The 27,916-nt window shown below is 50.4% G+C and overlaps 1 protein-coding gene across 3 annotated transcripts; it reads left to right on the forward strand.

The window, feature by feature from the left end:
• OVOL2 (ovo like zinc finger 2) lies at positions 1 to 27,916 on the forward strand. 3 transcript variants are annotated; one of them, XM_088844040.1, is made up of 6 exons: positions 1 to 1,882; positions 2,559 to 2,779; positions 3,459 to 3,524; position 4,346; positions 13,178 to 13,367; positions 26,646 to 27,916. In XM_088844040.1, exons 1-6 carry the CDS (start codon positions 1,841 to 1,843, stop codon positions 26,957 to 26,959), a joined length of 834 nt encoding a protein of 277 aa, XP_088700166.1. In that variant the 5' UTR covers positions 1 to 1,840; the 3' UTR covers positions 26,960 to 27,916. The 3 variants fall into 3 exon arrangements, with proteins under 3 accessions (XP_088700166.1, XP_055286321.1, XP_088700165.1); XM_055430346.2 differs by lacking the exons at positions 3,459 to 3,524; position 4,346 and having other exon boundaries at positions 16 to 1,882; positions 26,646 to 27,910; XM_088844039.1 differs by lacking the exons at positions 1 to 1,882; positions 2,559 to 2,779; position 4,346 and having other exon boundaries at positions 3,479 to 3,628; positions 26,646 to 27,915.

Raw genomic sequence — 27,916 nt, forward strand, 5'->3', positions numbered from 1 at the left:
CTTCCTCTTCCTCCCCCGGGTTCCCTCCGCTCCAAGTGTTTTTCATTCTGCGTTGATCGTTCGCAGAGAAAATCTGGGGTCCAGAAAGGGATGAGCCCGGAGAGGGGTAGCCCTTGAGGGCAGCCCGGGAGGCGGGGCGCGTCTGTCCCCGGCAGTCGGGGCTGAGCTGCGCCCCTCTCCGAGCACCCGGAGTGTTGCCGCCGAGCCGAGAAATCCGTTACCAGGCTGCCGTGTCCCCAAGGGCCATTCCAGGGCGGAAGAGGACGGGGAAAACCGCTGTGTTGATTCTCCCGCCCTGTGGGCAGGTCGCACTGCGGGTCAGGTTACAGACAGGTGAGTCGGGCGGTTGCGCGAGCGGCTGGCGCCAGGGCACCCCGGGCCGGCCGCGCCCCCGCAGCCCCCGGAGCTGGCACACATATGATCCCCGCGGCCGTGGAGGCGGTGCCCTGCATCCCTGGGCACATCAGAGCAGGGGCGTGGGACCGGCGGCGGGCCCTCTATCCCCCAAAGCGGGTACAGCTGCTCTTAGAAACTTGGCATCTTTTTCTTACCAACTCCCCTTCCTTCTCCCCTCCCCCCCATCCCTGGGCCTCCAGGTATAAAGGTAGATTAAAAAAACAAAAAAAGCCCATACAAAACAAAACCCAAACCCCAAACCTAAAATAAACCCTAAACTACCCAGCCAAGCTCTTAGTAGGGGAGGTAAACCCATCTTGATTGGCTTCCTGGAAAGTATTTCCCAGCCTCAGAATTTGGGGAGCAAATGGTTGGGGGTGGCAATCATGGGAGTGCGCGAGGATAAGAAAATTGTTTTGAAGCTGCGGTTTGCATAACTAGCACTTGGCTTTTTTTTCCAGAGTGTTTATTTAGGGGTGAGAGGGTTCGCGGGATGGAAGGGGCTTGGGGTGGAAGCAAACAGACTGGTTTTCCTTAGATTGTATGGCACAAAATAACGTGTTCTAAAGATGCTGAATTTAAAAAAAAAATACTGTGTTTACTGGGGGGAGGGGGAGCTGTTGTAGATGAAGGGGAACCGAAGCTCCCAAGTTCCCTCTTTACCGGATCAGAATCCCGGGCGTCTCCCCGCGGCCTTCACACAACCGAGACTTCAACAAACCCAGGAATGATCCACAAGGTCCAGAGGAGCTGAGCCATTTTCTGGCTTGCTTGTCGGAGACGAATCCACGGATGGGGGCCAGGGGGCGGGCACTAGCTGGAGGCCCCAGCTCTGAGGAGCAATGCCCCTGGAAGCGCGCGCCGGGTTTCGTTCCAGGAGATCGCCCTGAAGTGCCTGTGATGCGGCATGGGGCAGGGGGTTCAGAGAGAAGCGTCCTTCCCTTTTTACAAAGGGGAGGGGGGAGAATCAGACGTTAAATTCTTTTGCAAACATTCATGCCTAAGGAAGGGCTGGAACAGGCAGCCCCGGCCGCCGGAACCGGTCGGACAGGTAGCGAGCTTGTTGACACCGTTATGTTGCAGGGCGCATGCTCACTCCCAAGTTTCCTGGTGCCTTTTCTATTCCACCTTATGAAACTTTTTTCCTCGGCGTGGTCTCACCCGCGATTTCAGGCAGAGGTGTTGCGGAGCCCGGAGGCTGGGAGTCTCCCGGCGTGCGGGGGAGAAGCCCGGCCGCGCGGCGGCGGTGGGGGGCTGAGGGAGGGGGCAGGCGGGGCGGGAAGGTGGGCTCCGGCCGCAGGGAGCCGGGGACCAAGCCGCCGCCGCCGCCTTTAGCGGGGAGCAACCGGGACTAGGGGCCCGCAGTCCGGGGAGAGGGCCCCCACGATGCCCAAAGTCTTCTTGGTGAAGAGGAGGAGCCTGGGGGTCTCGGTCCGCAGCTGGGATGAGCTCCCGGACGAGGAGAGGGCAGACACCTACATCCCAGGTGAGCGCCGCGCGGGGGCCGGGCCTGGGCGCCGGGTTTCTGGGGTGGGGGCAGGGGTGGCCGGGTCCCCTCTGCTCCGCGACCCGGGCTGGACTCCCTCCGTCCCCCATGCCCCTCTTTCGGGGGAGAGGGGAGGAAGTTACTGGGGCGCGAGAGGACCGAGAATGAGAGGCTGGGAACCCGGGACGCCCTGCACCCCCTCCCCCCTAGTGGGCGCCTCTAATTGCCCGGCGGCGGGACCGTTGGCTGCTGCGGGCAGAGGTGACCCAGGAGGGGAACTGGGGGCCAGAAAGGGGCAACCTCAATCCCACCTCGTGGGGTTGCACAGGGATGGGTTAATCTCTCCGGGGCTAGGTGGCTCGAGATCGGGTCCCCCCATCAGCGTCCCAGGGAGTGGAAATTTGGCGCGCGGTGTCCCCAGCCGCTCTTGGCCCTCCGTACCTCGTGGGCACGGGAACTGGGAACGAGGAGCGGACGCCCCCCACCCTAGGACCCCGAGCTTGCTCGGGAAGCCGAGTCGGGGGCTCGCTCGCCCACCCCCGCGGCGTTGCCCACTTGGCGAGGTGCCCAGGTCCAGGGAGGGGCGGCGGCGGCACCGCCCGCAGGTCAAACTGCCGCGGGCGCCCGGGCCTGACGCCGCGTGTCTGTGTATCGGGGCGCGGCCCTCGCTCCGCAGTGGGCCTGGGCCGTCTGCTCCACGATCTCCCCGAGGACTGCCGCAGCGACGGCGGCAGTAGTACCGGCGGCGGCAGCAGCAGCGCGGGGGAGCCCGGAGGCGCAGAGAGCAGCTCGTCCCCGCGCGGCCCGGAGCGCGAAACCCCAGAGCCCGGCGACGGCGAGGGCCCGGACGGACACCTGGCGGCGAAGCAGCGCCCGGTCGCCAGGTCGAAAATCAAGGTACGGAGTCGACTCTGCCCCCGCCGCCACCTGCACCACGCCCTGGCGTCGGGCTCCCGGGGCCGGCGCCCCTCCCTGCCGCGCCCGCCCGCGCGCTCGGGCACCGGTGCACCCTGCGCGCCCACTGCGCCGCTCCTGCACCTGCCCTTGGGCCGCGGCCAGGGCGCCTCCGCGTGTCCTCCTGCCTGCGGGCTAGCCGGCCGCTGCGCCCGGAAGACCCGCTCGCCGCGCGGGCACAGCCCTCCCGCGTGGCCTCTGGAGCTGCCCAAAGCGCTCAGGCACAGCCTCCTTCCCCCATTCTGTGCATAGAGCCTGAAGCACAACCAGGCCGTTGGAGTTACGGGGGTGGGGAAGGAGGGACCCCAGGCCCTGTGATCCACTCTGGGGCGCAGTTCCTAGCGCTGTTTGCGTTCCGGAGACTCATGGGAGCTTGGCACATAGTAGGTCTTTCACAGTAACAACTATTCCCAATGCCAATTATGAAGTGGCCGTTAGACACGAGGTCCGTGCCGGGCAGTTTTAAACTGGTGTTTATCAAATCTTCTTGAATCATATTGACGGATAATCGGATTCAACTGCAAATTGCCCCACGGCCCTGCCCGCAGTGGCTTGCAATGTTTGTTTCCCTCTGTTCTCGCGCTTTAGTCCCCACCCCCCACCCAGCCTCTTGGAATTGTAGGCCACAGTTTATCACGACGCCCATCTGCGCTTTCCTGGGTGGAACTTCCAAGATTGCCTGCTCAAAGTTATCCGCTACCTCCAAGATTAAGTCCCATTCCACTGACTCACAGCCAGCCGGAGCCAGGGAGTGGTGTTTTTACGAATCATATGACCCCAGCTCCTAGCCAGGTGGGCCTTAATGCGAACCTTTGCGGGCTCCAGTCGCTCGGTGTAGGTGTTAATTCTTGGGCACTCCTGGGCGGTCCCAAAGCGCCCCCAGCCCAGACCGGGGGATGGGGAGGAAACCGTAGAACACTGTGAATTGGGGAAACTTCCGTTACTTTTGGTGGGAGGGGTCTTCCCTCCCCCGTGCATATTCCTGGCTCCTGGGGCTTGGCTCTGGGCTGGGCTGGGGTGATTTGGTTATGAATTGAAGCTAGATGCTTGAGCTGGGAATCCTTAGGAAAGATAGCTTTAAAGGATGCTGCCGACTGGGTGTGGGCATCCTGCTTGGAAAGGTTCAAAGTCAGCTGGTGGGAGGCTTTTCTGGGCCTGGTGGGGTTAAGTGGGAGGGACAGTTTGCCTGAGGCTGCTACCTCTGCCCTCCAGGAAATTCTACAAAGTGTTCCACTTGCATATTTATCACCGGGCTGGAAGGAAAATTGAAACGTTGGTTTGGGGATGGTCCCTTAGCTAGTTTAAACCTCTATTCCCCAACTGCCCCCAATGCCCTGGAAAAAAAGTGGCAGGGGAAAAATATCCAGTCCCTTAACCACCATTTTAGGAGATCTCTGATGCCCCGGGCCAACAGCTCCTCTGGGGCCCTGATTAAGGGAATGAAGAAACTGATCTTATTCCCAGGATCCTTGTCTTGGTGCTGCCCCCAGGGGTGGGGGTGGAGTGTAGAGTTTGCTCCTCAACCATTAACTTCATTTCCAGAGGAGTTTTTGTTTGTTTACTGAGGCTGAAGTTCAGGTTCCTTCTCTCTGCTTCCACCGGAAAATAGGAGACATCTTGGCGTCAAGATGCTCCAAGATTATAGAATTATCAGCCATGGTATAGTCCATTTTCAAATGATTGGTCAAACAGCCCTCGAATTAGCACGTGGTGTAACTTTAGAGTTCTGTGCAAAGTACAATAAAGGGTCTAAGAGGGGGAAGCCACTCGAGCAAGATGCATTTTTTTCAATTACTGGAAGGCAGTCAATAAACAGTTGGTTCTTAGAACCAGAGAAGGGCATAGAGAAGCTCCATCCACAGTATTTAGTGCCTGCTGTACGCAAGGCAGTCAGGAGATAAAGTTGTGCCACCCTGGTGTTTCAGAACCATCTGACAGTAATGGTTAGGGTTCTGCGCTCTGGCTTTTGAAAGTTGCTAAACCTGCCAGGCTTCAGTTTCCTCATCTGTAAAGTGGGAATATTAATAGTAATGACATTTGCCTCATAGAGTTGTGAGGATAAATGAGTCAATCAGAAAACATGGTAGGTGCCCAGTAACTCCAGCTAGGATTCTTTGGGTTGGTGGAGAGACACAAATACTATATTAATTATTAACACTATTACAGGAAAGTGAACGCTCAACCAGAAGCACAAGGAAAGATGCAATACATTCTGAACAGAGGGAGGTTTCTTGGTGTGGATTTGAGGGCAGTGAGAATGTGAAGAGGCAGGCATTACAGCTGAGCCTGAAACTTGAGTAAGAATAGGAGTCAGAGCTGAAGGGAGGATGGGAAATGGGCCTGGGGTCAGGGAGAGTCAGGGTGAGGAGCTGGAAATATAGCTGGGATGGGCAGAGATGGTAAAGGGGCCAAGCCGTGAAGTGTGGATGCTCCCGTGGGGGCAGATGAGGGGCTGTGGGAGAAGGAAAACCTCATTTGGGTCCATCTCACCAGCTGTGCTTGGGGATACGTTATCTGTTCTGAGCCTCAGTTCCCTGATCTGTAAAATGGAGAAATAATAGAATGGGCCTCTCAAGCATTGGGGTAGACAGTGGATACAAAATGCTGAGCGATTTTCTTAGTGTACAAACTGCCCATTGGGGAGTTAGCGATAGTGACCTGTGGCGGCTGCTGCTGCTGCTAGGTCGCTTCAGTCATGTCCGACTCTGTGCGACCCCATAGACGTCAGCCCACCAGGCTCTGCCGTCCCTGGGATTCTCCAGGCAGAGTACTGGGAGTGGGTTGCCATTGCCTTCTCCGACCTGTGACAGGTTTGTTGCCCCCAGCAAGGACAAGGGATTTACTAACTGGATTGACTGGATTTAAGTATTATTTGAAAAAAACCCACCCATTTGATGTTTGGAAGGCAACATAAGTCTCATCCCTAACTCCTTGCCTGTTAACTTCAGTTTCCCAAGACAGAATTGGAAGCTCCAACCTTGTAACTTATTATTTCCTTGGCTGACCAGACTCCTCTTCTTGACTCTAGAGCCACCAAAGGCAGGGAACATTCCTAGTGGACTCATATTTCCAGCAGCTGGTACAGTAATGCCTGACTCATAGGAGGACGTAGGTCAACATGGAAGAGAAATACAGGCAGGGAGGGAGGAGTCAACAGTCCCCAGACATAAATGACAGTATTTGGGGAAAAACAGGAAGGAAAAAGGGGAAAATGCTTGGAATGGGTACTTGAAAAAGTTTAAATTAACTCAAAGGGGGAAAAGGAGAAATAGGAGAACAATGTGTGAGCTGCAGATGATGGTTAATTATGGGGTAGGTATTAAATGGGGTAAGTCTTTCCTGGTGGCTTAGATGGTAAAGAATTTGCCTGCAATGCAGGAGACCTGGGTTTGATCCCTGGGTCAGGAAGATCCCCTGGAAAAGGAAATGGCATGCCACTCCAGTATCCTTGCCTGGAGAATTCCATGGACAGAGGAGCCTGGCAGGCTATAGTCCATGGGGTTGCAGAGAGTCGGACACGACTGAGCAACTAACACTTCCTTTCAAACTGGGATAAAGAGAGACCAGGCTGAGCTCCTATGAGTGACTCCCAGAGCCACACTGCAGAACTGGGCTGCCTAGGGAGCTGCTGCAGTGGCCACTATGGCTGCTGTTTGCCCATCATGATGCTTCTGCTAATGCAAGGTATGAAACAATTGCTGCATACTTGCCTCGGCTCAATTAACTCAGGCCAGCCTGAAGTCAAATCTCCAACAATGCATGTAACTGGTGGAACCCAGGTCACATCTAAAGACCACAGCTGCGAGGGATTCTGGGAAATGTTATGTCGCGCTTTCTAGCCTCTCCTATGCGGGATGGTCCACCTCAGAGCAGGGACAGAGGCTGAGCCTGTCCACCCACAGGATCTACTCAGGGACCCAGATGTGGTCCAGTCTCCTCATAAATATGGGGAGAAAGATAAAGCTAGAGAGGTTGTTTTGAGTTCCTCACAGGTGCTAGCGGCAAAGCCCAACCTGTGCTGTTGTTGTAGTGTGTAGTTGTTGTGTAGTTGTGTTGTTGTGCTGCCACCTTAGCCACTAGTGTGACATGAGGGAACCTGAAGCAGTTTCTACCACATGACAGGAAACAAAGCACAGGGTTATCCCTCCGTCTCCCACACATCATGCCCAGGCCCATGGGCCTGGCCTGTCCCTGGGAAGTGTAGGCACACATTTTGCAGACTAGAAGCCCCGTCAAAATGTCAGTGTGGGCACCTGCAAGTGTTTTAGCTCCTGTTTCTTCTGGATGATAAGGATATGTTCCCTTCAGCATCTCTGCATTTGGGAAGACTGCATTCTGCCATGTAGTGGAATTGTGACGCTTAAGGATGCAGGAGGGGTATTTTTATCCAAAAGAAATTGGAGAATTACACTTAGCACATTTTGAGCACTCAGACATAAGCAGATGTGTCAGTGGCAATCTCGTCCACATGGCCATGGAAGGTAGCCTAGACCCACGGTAGCCTACTACAGAAAATAGGTCCATTAATTTAAGGAACTTGTCTGGTGGAAGCATCCACAGAAAATAAAGGATTTTTTTTTTTTTTTCCTTTAGAAGTTGACAGGTAAGTGACCTTAGCCAGCTTTGAAGTTGGTCAGAGGGCCAGCCCAAGTCCCCACCTCCCTGGACGCTCCTGAAGTCTTCCGTAGCTCCGATACAATGAGGGGTTTGTTTCTGCTACAGAGGACTGTTTTTCAGAAGAACTGGAGGGGAATTTTGTGTGTATTTTAAAACAAAAGCCGAGATCCTGAAGAAAACAGGACAGCAAATAAGAAAGCGCCAACCTGCAGGGTTGGGGAATTAACTGTCTCTCTTCATCTAATGGCTGTGAAGTAATCACCAATTAGTTAATGAATCTCCAGACTGATGTCACATCCCACCCTCTGTGATAGCTTCCCCACTTGAGTGCTGAGCCTTTTGGAGAGTTAATTTTAGATTAAGGATGAGGCTATTAAACTTTTTCAGAAGATGACACAGTATCTGGAGCAGTACCCTGTAATTGCACACATTCAGTTTAGTTCAGTTCAGTTCAGTCGCTCAGTCGTATCCGACTCTTTGCGACCCCATGAATCACAGCACGCCAGGCCTCCCTGTCCATCACCAATTCCCGGAGTTCACTCAAACTCATGTCCATCGAGGCGGTGATGCCATCCAGCCATCTCATTCTCCGTCTTCCCCTTCTCCTCCCGCCCCCAATCCCTCCCAGCATCAGAGTCTTTTCCAGTGAGTCAACTCTTCTCATGAGGAGGCCAAAGTATTGGAGTTTCAGCAATTGCACACATTAATAATTTCTATATCGAAGCATGAGTGTTGACACCAAACGGTAGCTTCTGGTTTTGTTGCCAATGGAGATAAGAAAGAATGTTGGTTTTCGGAACTTTTTCGATTTCAGAGTTGCAGATGAAGGACTAGGGGCTAGTGACCCACACTGAAGGTTAGTTCCCTTTTTCTTCCATCAGTGAGAGGAAAACTCAAAAGACAGGTGGAGAAATGAGGTTTTGTTACGTTTTATTTAGGATCACAGGATGCTGGAACTTGTCAAACTCTAAGAGTTAGGATTTACCGAGCAACTAGTATTCCTTAACAATCCCAAGAGGCAATTATCCTTATTGCCCACATTTCATGGTGGGGAGGGGTGTGAAATTACCCTTAGAGAGGTTGAGTAACTTGCCTACTTCCCAGACTGTGAGTGGTAGAGCAGGATTTGAATTTAAGAAAAGAGCTCATCTAATCCCATTTGGGGCTTCCCCCGGTGTCTCAGTGGTAAAGAATATGCCTGCAGTGCAGGAGCCCCAGGAGACAGGGAGGGGTTTGATCCCTAGGTCGGGATGATCCCTCTGGAAGAGGGCATGGCAACCCACTCCAGTATTCTTGCCTGGTTAATCCCATGGACAGAAGAGCCAGGTGGGCTACGATCCATGGGGATGCAAAGAGCTGGACACGACTGAAGCGACTTAGCACACACACATACGGTGATCTTAAGAGAATGTGATGTATCTATTACCATTCCAGTGATCTGCTGCTGCTTCACAGATAACCCCAGATTTAGTAGCTTGGTATAATGTGTTATGATATCTTCTAGTTCTGTGACTTGACTGTACTCAGTTGGGTGGGTTTTGCCTGGGGTTTCTCTTGCGGGTATAGTCGGATGCCAGTGGGACTGGAGTCTCCTGGGGGCTTGACTGGGCGGGATATTCAGGAGGGCTTACTCAGGTGGCTGGTAGTCAGTCTTCTGTCTTTTTTTCTAGCTGCTTTCATTATATGATCCTACCATCTTTTTTTTTATTTTGTAACGTGTCCCTATTGATGGACATATAGGTAGTTTTCCAGCCTTTTGCTATCCAGACCAAATTTCCAGGCATATATGAAGTGCGCTCTGTGGGATAAATTTCTTTTTTTTTTCTTTTATTTATTTCTTTATTAATTAATTTATTTTTTATTGGAGGCTAATTATTTTACAATATTATATTGGTTGGTTTTGCCATACATTGACATGAATCCGCCCCGGGTGTACATGAGTTCCCCCTCCTGAACTCCCCTCCCACCTCCCTCCTCCCTTTATCCTCCCTCTGGGTCATCCCCGCACACCAGCCCTGAGTATCCTGTAACGTGCATCGACCCTGAACTGCTGATTCGTTTCACATATGACAACACACATGTTTCAATGCCATTCTCCCAAATCATCCCACCCTCACCCTCTCCCACAGAGTCCCAAAGACTGTTCGATACATCTGTGTCTCTTTTGCTGTCTCATATACAGGGTTATATTTCCATCTTTCTAAATTCCATATATATGCGTTAGTAAATAAATTTCATCTTTAGAAATTTATCCTCCAAATGTTTTTCTGCAGAATTCTTGGGAATTTCTCCTTTTTTGAAAAAATTGATATATAGTTGATTTACAATATTGTGTTAGTATCACAGGTACAGCAAAGACATTCTGTTATATATGTGTATATATATATATATTTTTTTTTTATTCTTTTCCTTTATAGGTTACTACAAGATACTGAATATATAGTTCCCTGGGCTATACTGTAAATCCTTGTTGGTTATCTATTTTATTTGTAGTAGTGTGTATCTGTTAATCCCAATTTATCCCTCTTCCCCTCCTTCTTTCCCCTTTGGTAACTATTGTTTTCTATGTCTGTGAGTCTATTTCTGTTTCATAAATAATTGAAATATTTCTGTTTCATTTGTATTATTTTTTAGATTCTACATATAAGTGATATCATATAGTATTTCTCTTTCTCTGACTTCACGTGTATGGTCATCTCTAGGTTTGTCTCTGTTGCTGTAAATGGCAATATTTCATTCTTTCTTATGGCTGACTAATAAGGCATCTCTCTTTTCTTTCTGATGAAGGAATTTTTCCTTCCCTTTTGCCATTGAAAAAATATTTTTTGGCCGTTCAGCATGTGGGATCTGATTTTCCAACCAGGGATTGAATGTGCACCCGCTGCATTGGAGCTCGGAGTCTTTACCACTAGACCGCCAGGAAAGTCCTATGCTTTCTTTCTTACAAGTGAACTAGTTTGGCAGAAGCTGGCTTTATCAGCCATGATCTTTTGCCTTTTAATTAAGCCTACATCTTTCAAAGAGAGACTCTTCAGAGGCTCTGGATACAGTTCATCAGTGTCTGGGGCTGGACTGCTCAGGACACATTTACAGGCAGCAGGTGGTCCTTTCTGGGGATTCCCTGGATAAGCATTTAGCGGTGACTCCGTTTTCCATATTGTGAAATGGGGATGTGCATAAACATGAAGAAATGGAACCCTGCCTTCGCTGAGGCTCACGGGAGAACTTTTCCTTTTGCTTTGGGAAGACCAGAGGGAAGCTCCCTGAGAATGGGGTGCCCTCCCCCTGCAATCCTCTCACTCCTCTTTGCTCCCCAAGGTTAGAAAACTGTCTATATCTTGCTCAGTCAGATCCTGTGTAGACTTGGCTTTGAGAAGCTCCAAGTAACCTTTGCCAAGATTTGGGCTATATTTAGTCTTTTTCACATCCCTTCAATGGAGGCAGTGACCAGAATGGGGACTTGGGCGCTGGACGAGGAGGAGACCACGACCTGTCCTGGTGACGGGAGAGCCTTGGGCACAGTGGAGTCTCCCTCAGGCTCTGTCACATCCCACTGCTTCAGCGGACACAGGGCAGAGGTAGGGTATGAGGCAGGAAGGTCTTTAGACTCAAACCCCGTGGTCCTCTTGTATCTTCCAGTGCCCCACCTCCCACCACCCTCTGACAGTCCAGTTCATCAGGAACCCCAGGTAGAGCCCTGCCCTTCTCCGCTTCTCTGGTTCCTTGGCTGTCTTCATCAGCTGCTCTCCAGGGCTCAGGCTAGCCAGGCTGGACCCCACACAGCTCCTGTTTCCCAGCCCTTTCCTGAATCTTCTTTGCCCTTCCCCCATCTTCTTCCTTCTCTTTGGCTAAGACACTCACTTCCCTAGAAGCATGTTTCCTTGTACCAGGACCCCCCACCCCCCCAACTCCCCACCCCCCCGTCTGGGGTTAGGTGCCCCTCTGAGCAGCCTCTTGCACCCTGGACTTCCCAGATAGCAGTGGCCTGTGCCTAGACCAGCTTGGGGACAAGCCATCCTGGTGATGGGGCACCCTCCAGCTTAGAGCACAGGCTCTGTCTGGGATTAGGCACACATTAATGTCAACTGAGACTAAGATGGAGCAGTTGAGAATGACCAATGGAGGGGGCCGATTGAAAAGCCCTGCTCTGGGGTCTTCACCTTCTGCCACCTGTGAGTCGTTGCCCAGCAACTCTTTCTGACCTGCATGGTGCAGGGCTGCCATCTAGGCTTGGGGCATGGTGGCTGGAACCTGCACAAACACTTGCTGACTTCCACCAGGCATTTAGTTGAGGAAGACAGATGAACCCTGAGGAAATGTTTCTGTGTGATGGAAGCCTCTGGAGTGAGTTGGAATAAAGTGCTAAACCATCTGAAGGCCAGTCCTTCATGTCTCAAGGGTGGTCTGTGGACTGCACGGTGGTGTCTCCTGGGAGCTGGCTAGAAATGCGGCATTCAGACCCCAGCAGACCTCCTGAATCAGAAGTTGCATTTTAACAAGACCCCCAGAGGATTCATGTGCACACTGGGGTTTGAGAGGCTCTGGTATTAGGGATACTGGGACCAGCTTGGGCAGGTGCTGCAGAGCCTGGAGAAGCTTATCTGGGAGGGAACAGGTGAGCTGGGGCTTGGTACAGGTGGATGAAAGGAGGATGTTTAAGATGTGGAAGGTGTTGGGCCAAGAAGGGACCAACTCTGCTTGAGAATGACACTTGTCTGGAACAAGTTTTTTAGGTTCTTTTATGAATAGAATTTTGGCAGAACAATTAGATCCATCTTCTAAAGGATCTAGGAAACCTTTGATGAACATAGCAGATCTGGTGTTTTTCATCACATAGTTAGATTCTGTTTTCTTCCTTTGAGGCCGCAAATGCAGTTGAGAGAATGGAGTGGACTGTTGAGAACCTAGGATTTGATTATGGTTTTTCTGGGAATGAAGCTGTGGGATCCTGACTAAGTCCCTTCGGAAGCCAACTGTCATTTGTTCATAATTCTGGGTCAGGAGCTGGGGCATGGCTGGGCTAGGCAGTTCTCCTCTAGGCCGGTTTGTTCACTCAGCTGGTGGTAGTCCTGGGTGGGCCGGAAGGTCCAGTGGCCCCTTATCCACACCTGGCACCTCACTGCTCCTCCGCCGAGCTGCTTGGGCTTCCTCACAGCATGGTGTGTTCGGGCTTCTTGGTGGCCTCTGGCTTCCAAGAGTGAGGAGGGAAAAAAGCCACTGCCAGGTCTCTTAAGATCTGGAAGTGACAGAGGCTCTGCCAGATCCAGGGGGCGAGGAGACAGTCTCTCTTGATGGATTCAACCTCCGTGTAGCCCTGGAAGGAAGGAATTGACTGTGGCCGTCTCTGAGGGCTCGGGGATGTTACCAGACCCCACTCTTCTTTCTCCCTTCCATCTTCAGCACTGGCTTACCCCTTAGGGTCTGAGGTGGCAACTGGTGCTCTAGCAAGCAGGAAGGACTAAGGCCATAAAGGGCACCATCCTCCCCTTCCAGAATGTATCCCACTAGGCTAGTGGTCCCACCCCCACTTGCTGGGGGCGGGGCGCTGCTGGAAATCAAGATCATGGATGTAGGGGGAGCTGCCCTGTTCCGCCTCGCTGCCTAAAGCCTACACCTGTTGGGAATTTTTAGTGGGGGGAGGGGCAGCCCGACCCAGGGCCAACCCCTCCTCTACCCCCGCACCCCCGCACCCTGCGCTGGGCCTCACGCCCCTCTCTGCCCCAGTTCACCACAGGCACCTGCGGCGATGCGGCCCTGCACACCTGCGACCTGTGCGGCAAGGCCTTCCGTCTGCAGCGCATGCTCAACCGGCACCTCAAGTGCCACAGCCAGGTGAAGAGGCACCTGTGCAGCTTCTGCGGCAAGGGCTTCAACGACACCTTCGACCTCAAGCGGCATGTGCGCACGCACACAGGTGAGGGAGCGCACGCACACAGGTGGGGGGCGCGGCGCGAGCTCCTGCACCAAGAAGGAGGGAGCCCTGAGCAGAGCCGTGTTTCTGGAAGGATCACAGGGCGGGGGTGAGGAGAGCCCAGGGCGGGCCATTTGGACCCAGGCCATCTGCCAGCAGTGCCCCCTGGGACCCGCGACCACCCCCGCCCCCTGCCTGGTCTCACCCCCAGTGAGATGCGGTTGGAGGCAGGTTCCTGGTTGAAAGTGCCCTGGGATGCCCACTCGGAGCATCTGGACGTCAGGTGCAGCCATCGGGCCGGGCTGACGCTGAACGCGGTTCCTGTGGTCCCTCTGCAAATATTTCATGCTTCTCTCTCGGGAAGTGATCCTGTCTCAAAATAGCATCACGTTGGTTCCTCCTGGGAGCTCAGAAAGAGAAGAAAACACTCAGCGGGCTTAGCGCTCTCCAAGCCTTCTGCGGGGGTGGGGAGGAAGGGTCGGGGTGTGGGAGGTCAGGCGGGTGGGCAAGTGCCTGCCCCCCCATCCTTCTTCAGCGCCCCCTTCTTGGGCAGCGAGTCTGGGTCCCCACCATCTCCTTCCACAGACAGCCCTGGGGGGCCGGCACCTCTGATTGCTGGTAGTCTCCGTAGTTTTGTGTAGGAGATATCTGGTCTGTGGAGAAGGAAATGGCAACCCACTCCAATGTTCTTGCCTGGAGAATCCCAGGGACGGGGGAGCCCAGTGGGCTGCCGTCTATGGGGTCGCACAGAGTCGGACACGACTGAAGCGACGCAGCAGCAGCAGCAGCAGGCTTCTTCTTGAGGACCACACCTTTGCCAGAGAGATCCCTTGAGAATTCTAAGATGCCATTTCCCAGCTTAAAAAAAAAATCTCCAGCTCTGGGCAGGATGAAATCCAAAGTCTCCATCTTGATGGGCTCCATATAAAGCCCCTTTCTGTCTGGCTCCTATCTTCAAATCTACCTCTTATCCCAGCCCCTCCGGACCCTCACGCACCCCACTGGCCTCCATCCTCTCATCCCATCCTGACCAGTCAGTCTTATACGGGTCCCTTTCTCTCTCCCTACGGTCCCTAGAATTTCTTATAGTTCTGCTGACCCGTCAGGCCCTTTCAGGGGTTACCCCCCCCCTGGCATTTTGGGGGTTGAAAAATGTCCACTCCTCTCTCTCAGTGGGGCTCCCAGCTCCTCAAGCCCCACACAGGGCCCTTCTTGGATCCTTGCTATTGAGATTTCCTTTATAGACTCTGTCACACATTTTGTTCTTAGGGTACTAGCTGTGAGCTCCTTCCTGGCCTCAGAAGGGTGTCCTTCACCCCAAAGAGTGGTCTGGCATGCTAAAAAGTTTTTCTTTTTTCCTTTAAAAAACTTTGCTAAAGTGAAATTTTCATTTAAAATTTCATTTAAATGTAACAATGCATTCAGAAAAGCACACATGTCATAAGAGCACAGTTTGAGAATGTAGGCGTTTCTACAGAGTGAACACACCCATCTAACCAGCTGGAGTATTGACAGACCCTGTAGGTCACTGCCCTGCCCCGCACCCCCTCTGGTCACTGTCACCTTACCTCTGAGAGGCACTGTTAGCCTGACTTCTGGCAGCGTCACTGACTGTTCTCTGGCTTTGAATGTGATGAAAGTGGAATCAGTAGAGGATGCTCTCTGGGATCTGGCTTTAATGCTTTCATTTCAGTCCTGAACATGAGAAAACCTGTAAAAGTCTGACCTCTGTGTGGCCAGGCTGACACCTTGGGTTGAGGCAGGAAGAATGCTTAGGGAGTGGCCGGTGGTAGGGTAATTGTGGAGGGTCCTAAATAGGGTGAAGGGTCCTGTAGGTGGTAGATGAAAGGTGGAGGAGTTCTGTGGTTGATGGAGCAGCCCCAGCTATCAACGGACCCAGCAAGTGGCTACAAAGCTGGTCTAACTGGCAACTAACCCAAGAGGTTAAGAAACTGGGGACCGGTTGCCCAGTCATTTGTCGTTGGTTGTCCTGGAGAGTTCCTCAGCTTTGCATCTTTTTCTGAGGATGTCGTTGAGGGCATGGCCTATTTCTTCTGCAGCTCCGTGCCTGGTGGGTTCTCTGGCCACTCCCTGATCCTGGATCCTGGCCTTTAAGACAAAGTAAAGGGGGCTCGGCCAGCATTGTGGGCTGCTGGTATGGTCAGTTGGAGTAAACATGGAGTTGCCTCATCTGTGACTGAGTTAATTCTCCGTTAGTGAAAATGTGAGGGACTGACCACTCTAAGGGAAGAGTTTGCAAGTTGAATCAGTCACAAAGTGGTTAAGAAATCCAGATCTGAGCTAGCTGTCTGTGCAGTCTTGTCCAAATTACTTTTCTTTTTTTTTTTTTTTGCTTTAGTTTGTCCATCTCTAAAGTGGGCATGGGGGTTTTAATACTTATCACCTAAGTAATGGCTGTGAGATTTCAGGGCAATAATGGTGTATAAAGTGCTTTGCATTCTGTAAGCACTTAGTAAATAGAAGCTGTTAGAGGTGGTAAATGTTGAAATAGTTGGCAGAGTTTTCCTGAGACCTGAAGACTCACCTCTGTGCTTCCAGAGACCTCAGCCCACATAGAGAGAAAGAAACCAAACCCTGGACTCCCCAAGAAAGCCAGCAGGTGTGCCAGACAGAAGAGAAAGTGGCATCAGGGAGGCTTCTCAGAGGAGGTGTCCTCTTGGTTGAGCCCTGAAGGAGGAGCAAGATTTTTATAGACCTATAGTGACTGCTAAAGGAGAGGCCGAAAATCCCTGAGATCCAGCAAGCTAGGCGGTATGGCCCTCCCACCAAAAAATAATCGTGGACTGTAAAGCTACAGACTGACTTGAATTATTATTATTTTTTTGGCCGTACCATGCAGCATGTGGGATCTTAGTTCCCTGACCAGGGATTGAACCCTCACCCCCGCAGTGGAAGAGCAGAATCGTAACCACAGGACCTCTGGAAAAGTCCAAGTGATTTGCATTTGAGTCCTATTGGACAGTTCTTAGATCATTGAATCTATAGATAATGATTTTAATTTTTTTAATCATAATTTTAACTCTTAAAGTGACTCCTCCTTAAGCTTCTTAAGGGGCCCAGAGCCAGTTTTAGACCTCTGGTCTTCTGATGCTCAGTCGTGTCCAACTCTTTGCGACCCCATAGACTGTAGCCCGCCAGGCTCCTCTGTCCATGGGATTTCCCAGTTAAGAATACTGGAGTGGGTTGCTATTTCTGCCTCCAGATCTTCCTGACCCAGGGATTGAACACACGTCTCCTGCATTGCAGGTAGATTTGTTACTTTGGTTAACAAAAAGCATTAAGGAAATGTCTTGAACCTGTTTTCCCTGCTCTGGTTTATTTTCTGATGGAGACTTGCCTCCAGGTAATGATGAACCAGAGAGAGGATTCAAAGACTTATTGACAAATTAGCTTCTGGCAGACCAGCAAAAGGCCACCAGCTGCAGTGATGCTGCTGAGCAGGATCTGGAGGGACAGACCTGGCCTCCTGGCTCAAGAAGCCTGCCCTGTAAGCTCTGAGCTATACGCCAAAGGGATAATCGGTAAAAAGAGCAAAGACTTGGGGGTCCTCTGACCTTGTAGCTTATGTGAACCACTTCGCTAGCTCCAAGGAGCTCACCAGAATTCTGTGAATTTGACTTTGCCTTTGGTTGAGACGCAGATGCTGGATTTTTGCTCTGGACAATGACAGGTAAATGTTGTATTTGGACCAGAAGCAAAGATGTGAGCTCTGTTTTCCCAAGTACAGTAGCTAGTTCAGTGAAGGTTACGGTTGCTCCCAGTCCGGTTGGGCCAGTCCATAATTAATGTGAAAACTTACCTAAGATCTCTGGACACTTGTTTTGAGAATTGGAGGGACAGTGTTGAGAGGTGGACAGAGCTGGGTGGGGCCCAAAGAGCAGGGTGAATCCCCTCCCCCTGATCTCCTCCTCCCCTCTGCAGCCCCGGAGAGAACAGGGCGTCCAAGGAAAGACTCAGAACGGGAGGAAACATCTTGGAAAAGACCCAGGGAAACCAGAGCCTGGAAATGTCTGACCTTAATATCCAAGTAGATGAAAGAAAAGATTAGACTTCTCTTTTGGATACGACTTCACCAAGGAAAGAGTAGATAGGGCGTGTACAAGTGAGGTGGAGGGTTGGGGGGAGTAGCCACGTGACATCTGACTCCAGGTTGAAAGAAACTGGAATAGAAATAAAAAGCTCTATTACCATCTTGTGAAAATATATTGGCAAACGAGTGGCTATTTTCAATCCAGATGGTCTTAGGTTGGGTTCCCTACAAGCAGTTTCTGAGATGGTGATTCTTTTTCTTTTTTTAAAAATAATTACTTTTGTTTTTAGTTATTTGGCTGTGTCCGGTCTTAGCTGTGGCATGCGGGATCTTTAGTTCTCTGACCAAGGGTTGAACCCGGGCCCCCAGCATTGGGAGCACGTAGCCTCAGCCGCTGGACCACCAGAGAAGTCCCTGAGATGGTGATTCCTATAAACCAATGTATTGAAGGGTGGGCTCTTGGGGGAAGCCTGCGAGGCAGTGGGGAGCTGCACAGTGTAGCAGGGATGTGGCCCTAGCCTGATCCCACTGGGATCTTGGGTGGGACTGGCTCTACAGGCCTGTTCTGCCTCAGGCAAGTGGGGGCCCACTCAAGGGGGTCCAGTTGGGGCACCAAGAGCACTCACTGCACACAGAATAGAGGGATTTGCTCTGTTTGAGAGGAGTTGACAGGGTCACTGAGGCCAGCATCAGGTCAAAATGAGACAGAGGACGGAGCGGGGGAGAGTGGGGGAGAGCTTTCAAGAAAGGAATGCATATTCAGTTCACAGTCCATGAAAAATGTCATGGGTCTGTTTTTAGAGAATATTCTTTTGGCTTTGTTTAAATCTTCTAGGTTGAACCAGTTGGCCATCCACGGAAGTAGATGTTTTGGTTTTTTGGTGGCGGGAGATCTGTCATTTAGAGTAGAACGTAGCAACCAGCATGGGCCAGACTCGGTACTCACCGTCTGCCCTTGATGCCTGGGGACCCTGAGCACTGCTGGCACCTGGGGCAAGATGAAACGCCGAGTCACGTCTGCAGAGGTGTCAGGTGTGTGGTCTGGGTGTTGTTCGTCACCGTGACCAGATGTGCCAGGCTCATCAGATAAATATGGCTTTAATTGAAAGCATTTTATTTTCCTCATTTGTAAAAGTGACTACTTACTGTGTGAAAGACTCCAGTCGACGTAGAAGCTATAAAGGAGAAAGCATAGATGCTGTAACCAGCTGGAAAGGGCACACATGTCTGGGGTCACCCGCTTAGTTCGTGGGGGGCTCCAGAGCATGTAACCCGTGTTGGTTATACCTTTACAACTCTGGCTAGAATGAAAGAGTCAGTTCGAGGTGCTTGTCATTCCTGTGGAAGCTTCTGAGTTGCATGGGGGGAGACTGAGGAATTCAGGTTGGAGGTCACTTGAGAGAATGGAGGGGGGCTGTTGACCAGAGCAGTTGTGTCTGCTATGCCCTCACCCCCCCACCCCCGCCCCAGCCCCCAAGGGGCCCTCTGGCCTTATCCTCCATCTGGGCCGCATTGAGAAAGAAAGGCCAACAAATCCCGTCTTGATTGAAGAGGAGGAAACGATGGTGTCGTTTGTTTGGAGGTGAAAGGAAAGGAGTGGAGAGATTGGATTGGGAGAAGCACAGGCTGGGAGAGGCTTGAGAGGGGTGCGTGGGGGAAGAATAGAGTCACCTCCACCCCTCCCACCCCAGGGAGCTAAGGAGCAGATCACAGACTCCTTTACTCAACAAGCTTGCCCCTCTTTGATTTTGACTTACTTTTTAGCTACAAAAAATAATATAAAAGGGAAAGAATGAAAGAAAGGAAAAAAAGAAGCCTCCTCTACACACTAAGCCCTATTTCCACTCTTGAAAACAAAGTGAAGTTGCTCAGTCATGTCTGACCCCATGGACCGTAGTCTGCCGCACTCCTCTGTCCATGGGATTTTCCAGGCAAGAATACTGGAGTGGGTTGCCACTTTCTTCTCCAGGGGATCTTCCCAACCCAGGGATCGAACCCAGGTCTCCCACACTGCAGGCAGACTCCTGACCATTTTGAGCCACCAGGGAAGCCTCTCCTGAAAGCAAACCACCATTTAATTGTTTTCCCCAGAAATTTTTAGTACACACTGCTTTTTCATGTACTATCTATCTGGGAGAATGTTTCCTACCTGCACAGGAGGAGGCGTCTCACTCTGTTGAATGGGTGTCAGAGCATTTCTTACTGTGAGATGATGATGTAATTTCAAATATGGAGGCACTATCATTTTTTTTTTCTTGCTCCAAATGTAACACTTTCATTTTCAGGTTTTTTTTTTTCCCTTTCCTCCCTTCCCTATTTCTTTTGTTTCTCTCCCTCTCTTCCAATTTTAGAGAACACAATCACAAATCTTCTTATATATCCTTTGCCTCCTTGTGTGAGTCTCCCTGTAGATAATTTCCCTGAAGCTGGCTGAAGGGTAGACCGCTTCTGATATTTATCGGTGTGGTCACTTTGTCTCTTGTGGATGTTGCCCTAAATGTCCACTCCCACAGGGAGGCCTGCAGAGAGCTTCGAGGAAGCCCACTTTTGAATAAAGTTCAGTAAAGGAGACAGATACAGCAAGCAGAATAAAACAGATATTTCCAGTAACAAAGACTTTTCTTTGGGAATATGTGAGATGAAGCTTGATTTGGCGGTAGAAAAAGAACATTTGAGAAGAAGGAACCCTTTGTGATAACCCACACACAGTATTTTCTGGACGAGGTGATACAGGCCCATAGCACAGCACTGAAAGTGGCTGGGGAAGGAAGTCTGCTCCTGCCTGTCTCCACCAGCTGCCTAGGTACCACATTTTATTATATATATAAATATATATATATATTTGTTTTGCCGTGCCACGTGGCATACAGGATCTTTGTTCCCCAGCTAGGGATCAAACCCAGGCCCCCTGCAGTGAAAACATGGAGTCCTAACCACTGGACTACCAGTGAAGTCCCTAGGGACCACATTTTAAAATGTTATCCTTTTTTTAAAATTTTGATTTTTTTATAATTATTTTAATGCTGTTTAAAAATTTTCATCACGTCTGTTCCGTAATGCTTTTTAACAAATGCATTTTTTTTTTCAATCACTGCTGCTGCTGCTGCTGCTAAGTCGCTTCAGTTGTGTCCGACTCTGTGTGACCCCACAGACGGCATCCCACCAGGCTCCCCTGTCCCTGGGATTCTCCAGGCAAGAACACTAACATGCTTTAATTTTTGTCATTGACAAATGATACTGTGATTGAATCATTGCTTTTGCTCCTTAAATATTACTTAGGTGTACATTAAAAATATATGTATACATTTAAGAAATGTAACACATTAAAGAAGTCCTCTGCAAATATTGTTGTTTTATCACTAAGTTGTGTCTGACTCTTTTGTGAGTAGGAAATTGCAACCCACTCCAGTGTTCTTGCCTGGAGAATCCCAGGGACGGGGGAGCCTGGTGGGCTTCCGTCTATGGGGTCACACAGAGACGGACACGACTGAAGTGAGCAGCAGCAGCCAGTATTCTTGCCTGGAAAATCCCAGGGACAGAGGAGCCTGGCAGGCTCCATACAGTTCATGGGGTCCCAAAAAAGTCAGACACGACTTAACAACTAAACAACAAGAAATTCTAAAGAGTGTCTGCATTCTTTTGACCTGGATTATAGGCACTTGAGACTGCAGCCCGTTGAGTATTTACTATGTGCTGGATCCTTGGCTCATGAGATCTCAGTTACGCCTCAGAGCAGCCTCACAAGGGGGTATTAATTATTGTCCCCATTTTACAGGTGAGGAAACTGAGGCATGGACTCTCTTGATGAGTGGCTGATGGGTAATGCCTGGGTTTCCAGTGGCCTTGGACTCTGTTATTGTCTAGGTGTTGGGGATGGTGTCTCTCAGTTCTGGAACCCCACTCCCAGCACAGACACAATTAGCCATTGCTCAAGAGCACTCATGTCCAAGACAGGGAGAACTTGGCATCGGTCTTCCTCACCTGGGCTCCTCTCTGGCCATCTTCTTCGCTGACCTCTGAGTCTGTGGGGGAAAGGGGGACTCCAGGAGGCAGGAACTTGTTCCCAAGCCCAGAGTCACCAAGGGGCAGCTGCTGTGTGACAAGGTCTCCTTGCTCCAGTGAGTGAGGGGTGAATATGGTGATGGGGTGGGGGGAGTAGGTTTGCAGAAGTCAGAATTAACTTCAGTAACAAGGTGTGGGGGCCTTCTGTCTCCCCTTCCCTGCCTCTGTCATCCATACGATTTCAGGGCTGTGATACCCTCTCGCCCTTGCCATCCAGGCTGCGCTGGGTGTGGTGCCCGTGCAATTCAGCTGAGCAGCTGGATGAAGAGAGGAAGGAAACGTGACTCTGCATGTGGACTTGTCTGAGGGGAAGGGCTCGGGACAAGCAGCGTAGCCCTGTCCACCCCCCTTCTCAGACCATCGGGGTGGGGACCTCCAGGAGTAGTGTGGGAAAAGCACCCATTTCCAGAATCAAGGAGTCATTGCTCCAGGTTAAAGCTGGTGTTTTAACCCCACCAGCTGAGTTTGGATGTTTTGAAATAGTCGCGGGCTGTTTCCAATCCCTCCTGAAAGGAGCAGCTGGTCTCTGGGTGAATTTGTCTTGATGAGCTTCGGGTTTGAAATCAGGGTGATTCTTAATTGGCCAGAGGTGGTAGAGGCCAACTGCCATGTGGGCCCAGAGGCCTGGGTAACATAAAGCCCCTTGTGGCCCAAACATGCAACCTACATGGTGTATTCCTTTGGGGCAGGTCTCATCATAACCCCTACGTTTGTAGAAAACTAGCCCCCAAGATGTGACTGACCTCTCTTTTCCTGCACCAGTAGTGTTCATTCATTCATAAAAAATGATTCGACAGCGACAGTGTTTGTTGCTTAGTTGTGTCTGACTCTTTGTGACCCCGTACTGTAGCCCGCCAGGCTCCTCTGTCCAATCCAGGCAAGAATACAGGAGTGGGTTGCCATTTCCTTCTCCAGGGGATCTTCCTTTCTTTTCCTGGGCCGGGAGGGTTCATTCATTCATTCAAAAATGATTTACTGAGCACCTATTATGTGCCAAGTGCTGAGCATTATAATGAAATTTCTTTTGGCAGTTTTTCTGGAACCTGCAGAATATAATACAGGCCTGCCTTCTGCTTGGGTGGGCTGGAGGAACACCCCACCACAACACTGAGCTGATGGGATTTTTTTCACACTGAGTGTTAGAGGCAATGATGGAGGCTTCTGGATGTGGAAGAATAGTGGAAGTCATTCAATTTGTTCAGGTGGTTGAATGAGGGCAGGGAGTATTTTTTTTTTTTCCATTTTGACTTCCTTTATCATCTGTGTAACTTCATAAACAGATATAGCTCTCTAGGAAGCACCAGTAAGGCACTGGGGACTTTTAACCTTGGGGAAAATTCTGGGTGCATGTCTGCCTCAGACGCCTCAAGTGCCGTTCTATAGCTTCGTCTGGCATCGCTTCAGACCTCAGCATAAGTAGCCTCAGCATCACCTGGGAACCTGCTAGAAAATACAGGTTCTTGGCCCTGCCCCAGAACTGGGATCGCCAGTGAAGGTGGGGGACCCGGAGTCTGTGTTTTGACAAGCCCTCTATCTAGGTGATTCTGTTTTGGACTCAAATTTGAGAGCCACGGCTTTCGCTTGAATCCGGAGGTCTAGGGTGGGGGCTTGAGGCTCTGCACTTCCAACAAGCTCCTAGGTGACGTGATGTGGGGTGGACCACACCTTAGTACCAGGTTGTACAAGGTAGCATGATGTGATGCAAGGGTGTGGGCTGCAGCAGTGCTTCCTCAATCTCCATAGTCTTTAAAAGTTGGGATTTGGGTGCAGTTGAACAACAAAACACCATGGTGCTGCTAAACAGGGATGCAATCAGTCTGTAAACACTTCCATGGTAAAATCTCCAGGACTATTTACTTATTTTTATTTTTTATTGAAGTATAGTTATTTTATAACATTGTATTAATTTCTATTGTATAGCAAAGTGCTTTAGTTATACATAAATGTTCTTTTTTGGGGCTTCCCTGGTGGCTCAGATGGTAAAGAATCTGCCTGCAATGCAGGAGCCCTGGGTTTGATCCCTGGGTTGGGAAGATCCCCTGGAGAAGGAAATGACAACCTACTCCAGTATTCTTGCCTAGAGAATTCCATGGACAGAGGAGCCTGATGGGCTACAGTCTGTGGGGTTGCAAAGAGTCGGATATAACTGAGTGACTTTCACTATGTGTTCTTTTTTTTTAAATATTCTTTTCCATTATGGTTTATCATGACATATTGAATATAGTTCCCTGTACTGTACAGTAGGACCTTGTTTTTTATTCATTCTATATAATATATATAATATAATTTACGTCTGCTAATCCCAAACTCCCACTCAATCCCTCCCCCAACCCCCTCCCCCTTGGCAGCCACCAGTCTGTTCTCTCCATCTGTGCTTCTGTATCATAGATGGGTTCACGTGTCGTATTTTAGATTCCACATATAAGTGATATCATATGATATTTGTCTTTGACTTATTTCACTTACTGTGAACATCTCTACTTGCATCCATGTTGCTGCAAATGATATTCACGCTTTCATTCTTTTTAACAGCTGAGTAGTATTCCATTGTATATGTGTACCACATCTTTAGTCATTCATCTGTTGATGGACATTTAGGTTGCTTCTGTATCTTGACTATTGTAAATAGTGCTGCTGTGAACATTGGGGTGCATGCATTTTTCTGAATTATAGTTTTGTCTGGATATATGCCCGGGGATGGAATTGCTGGGTCACATGGTAACTCTATTTTAGTTTTCTGAGGAACCTCCATACTGTTCTCCATAGTGGCTGTACCAATTTACATTCCCACTGTCAATGTAGAAGGGTTCCCTTTTCTCCACACCCTCTGTAGCATTTATTTGTTGACTTTTTAATGACTGCCATTCTGACTGGTACTCTAGGAATATTGTTAAGCAAAAAAGGTAGATTTCGAAGATATCTTTTAATAGTTTACTTCCATTAAAGCTAGGATAGTAAAATCGTAATAAATTTCATTGTTGTATAAATCAAATAAGCATTTTAGAGTGTGAATTTTAATTTTCACTATTTTTTCAGCAACTCAAACAATTTTTTCTTTTTTTGGCTGCACCACGGGGCATGCAGGATCCTAGTTCCCCTACCTGAGGTCAAACCCATGTCCCCTGTGGTGGAAGTGTGAGTCCTAACCACTGTACCAACCAGGAAGTCCTTGAAAATACTTATCTTGATTGATGGTTTTGCATACTCTTAAATTTTGAGCCTAAAGCTTTGGGGATTCCTGTGGGAAGTCGTCCTCCTGGCCACCAGGCCCTGAGATAGTCTAACTACTTGCAGCCTTCTCTCTGCTTCATGTACCTCTCTGGACTTCTCGAAGCCCCATCTCACCCAGCGGGGTACCCATGGGGATGTGGGGGTGACTGTCATTTGATTGCTGAGCTTCTTGCTCTGTACGGTACCAGTGGCTTCTCCAGCCAGGAGGCAAGCCCCACGTATAGGAGACCAGATTTAAAGTCAGCATGAGATCTAGGTTGGAGATGCTTTCCTGACTGTAGCTAACGTCATCAGTGCCCTGCTCCTGCCCCTGTCCCTTGTCACTTCTGAGCACATCTGTCCACGTCGAAGCTGACCACTGCGGGTGTTCTTGCTGGAGGCCCCCCACCCCCACTTCCAGGCAGGCGGGACCTGCTGGGGAGAGAGAGCCCCACCCACCAAGGGCGCTCTCCAGGGTGCTGCCTGAGCAGAGGGACAAAGACCCCAGCTCCTGAGGGGCAGGGTGACTCGGAGGTGTGTTCTCCTCTGTCCCCTACCTTTCTTGACCAGTTGGACCCTGGTTGCCCACTGACTGGATGACCCCCCCCCCCCACAGCCACCTTGTCATCTCCCTCCCATGAAGGTGGGGAGTCATCTCACACTGTTCCTGGGGTCCCCCTTCCTGGAGGCACCTTCCAAATACCTCCTTTTCTAGGAAAACCCAAACTAAAATAAAAGCACGGTTTCCTCTGCCCACTCTGAAACCCAAACATTAAGGCAGGCAAGTGAGATTAGAGTACCTCCTCTGAAAGCCAGGTGGTAGAGTTTTGCTGTTTGCGTCTGTTTTTATTATGTTTGCTCTGTGGACAAATTTGTCTCCTGCCTTCACCCTTTTCCTTATATTCTTCATCCTTGGTTATGGTGATTCTTTTTTCCTCCCTATTTCCCAAACCTGGGAGTCCCTGACAAGTATGTTTCTCTTGTTTCTCGGGGGAGTTGGACTTTACTGCATCTAAGTGATACCACACACTATTTGTCTTCCTCTGTATGGCTCATCTTACTGAACATAATGTCCTCAAGGTCCATCCACATTGTTGCAAATGGCAGGATTTCCTCCTTTGTCCTGGCTGAATGATATTCCATTGTAGACATGTACCGCATCTCCTTTATCCATTTATTTGTTGAGGGGCACTTAGGTTGTTTCCATGTCTTGGCTGTTGTGAATAAAGCTACAGTGAACATGGGTGTGGAGACAGCTTCCTGAGATCCTGTTTTCATTTTCTTTGGATAAATACGGATAGTGGGATTCCTGGATCATATGGAAGGTCTGTCTTTAAGTTTTCAAGGAACCTCCACCGTGTTCTCCATAGTGGCTGCACCAATTTACATTCCCACCAACAGTGCATGAGGGTATCCTTTTCTCCATACCTTCTCCAGCATCTGTTACCTCTTGTCTTGTTGATAATAGACACTCTGACAGGTGTGAGGTGATTTCTCCTACGCTGTTCAATTGCTAAGTCATGTCTGACTCTTTGTGACCCCATGGACTGCAGCATGCCAGCCTCCTCTGTCCTCTGTTTGTTCGCTCAAACTCATATCCTTTGAGTTGGTGATGCTATCTAACCATCTCATCCTCTGCTACCCTCTTCTCCTCTTGCCTTCAATCTTTCCCAGCATCAGGGTCTTTTCCAATGAGTTGGCTCTCCTACCTGCGTGGTGGCAGTTTGCACTTTTCTGATGATTGGTGATGCAGGGCATCTTCCTTTGTGTCTCTCAGCCCTTCGTATGTCTTCTTTGGAAAAATGCCTACTCAGTTCCTTTGCATGTTTTTTGAATCAGATCATTTGGGGGGTTTTTTGCCATTGGGTTGTATGGGATGACTTTTAATGGCCTCATAGGTAGGAGGCTCTGACTTGACCTTGGCCCACCGGTTCTGTGTCTGCCCCTCACCCCTGCAGGCATTCGCCCCTACAAGTGTGACGTCTGCCACAAAGCCTTCACCCAGCGCTGCTCCTTGGAGTCCCACCTGAAGAAGATCCACGGGGTGCAGCAGCAGTACGCCTATAAGCAGCGCCGGGATAAGCTGTACGTCTGCGAGGACTGCGGCTACACAGGCCCCACCCAGGAGGACCTGTATCTGCACGTGAACGGTGCCCACCCGGGCAGCGCGTTCCTCAAAAAGACATCCAAGAAACTGGCAGCTCTCTTGCAAAACAAGATGACGTCCTCGCTCCAGGGAAACGCCAACCTGAGCGAGGAAGAGGAGAAGTAGGAGAGGGTCGTGGATGCCAACTCTGCCACGTGTCCACAGATTCTTGGTCTGGCAGGTCCCCTGCCCCACGTGTTATTCCAGAGTCCAAGTGGTCCGTCATCTCTGTCCTGGGGGCCTCATTGGGGACTCCGTGCCAACGCTGTCGTTGATAACAGTGGCATCAGGCCCCTGTCGGCTGGGCCCTCAGGAACGCTATCACACTAATGGAAGCTTGTGGAGGGCTATGATCACCGTCTGGGTCTAGTTTTCATTTTTGTTTTGTTTTTAGGATTTTCACACATGGAGGCAGGGGTGTTCTGAGAGAAACACCCTTGGAGAGCTTGATATGGTGCCTTGAAATAAAAGTACTTCCACTTGAAATGCTACTCCAGCAAAGAGAACAAATTCTGTTATTCTGAAAGCATTGGCCAGAATTATTCTAATAAAGGGAACATCCTTGTGGAATTATCCGGCTCAGAATGCAACAGGAGAGTGCTGACCTGGTGCTCCCTGTCCAGGGCTTATCGCAGGACCTTCGACTTCAGGTTGTTTGGGGGTTGATGTTTTGTACTAGTGGGTGGGTTTGAAGAAGCGAATCTTGAGCACTGGGTACAAGTGCTGGGCAGTGCTGGGTGAGCTGGGCAGAGGCGCTGGGCTCAGCTTGGATGGGCTCACAGACACTCTTGGTGGCCAGGGCGTTCCCGTGGAGATGTTCTGGCCTCTGGGGCCGGGCCTTCTGGCTGAAGGCCGTCGTCCACCCTCCTTGAGTCTGGCACTGGGGCCAAGGCTGGAGCATGAGGAGCCCCGGAGCATACTTAGTGCCCTTGAGTAGGGGGCGTGGACAATGGCGGCATCAGTATCTCCTTCACAGCCTGTGAGTGCTGAGCACAGTGACTTTCAGCCACCTGCACATCCTCACCTGGGACGTTAGCGATAAAGTCGGCCTGAGGCTGAGATGGAGCAAAAGGGAAGCTGGCG

The sequence above is a fragment of the Moschus berezovskii genome, chromosome 15 (assembly GCF_049115385.1).
Source record: "Moschus berezovskii isolate FMDL1 chromosome 15, NW_MosBer_1.0, whole genome shotgun sequence".
Lineage (NCBI taxonomy): Eukaryota > Metazoa > Chordata > Mammalia > Artiodactyla > Moschidae > Moschus > Moschus berezovskii.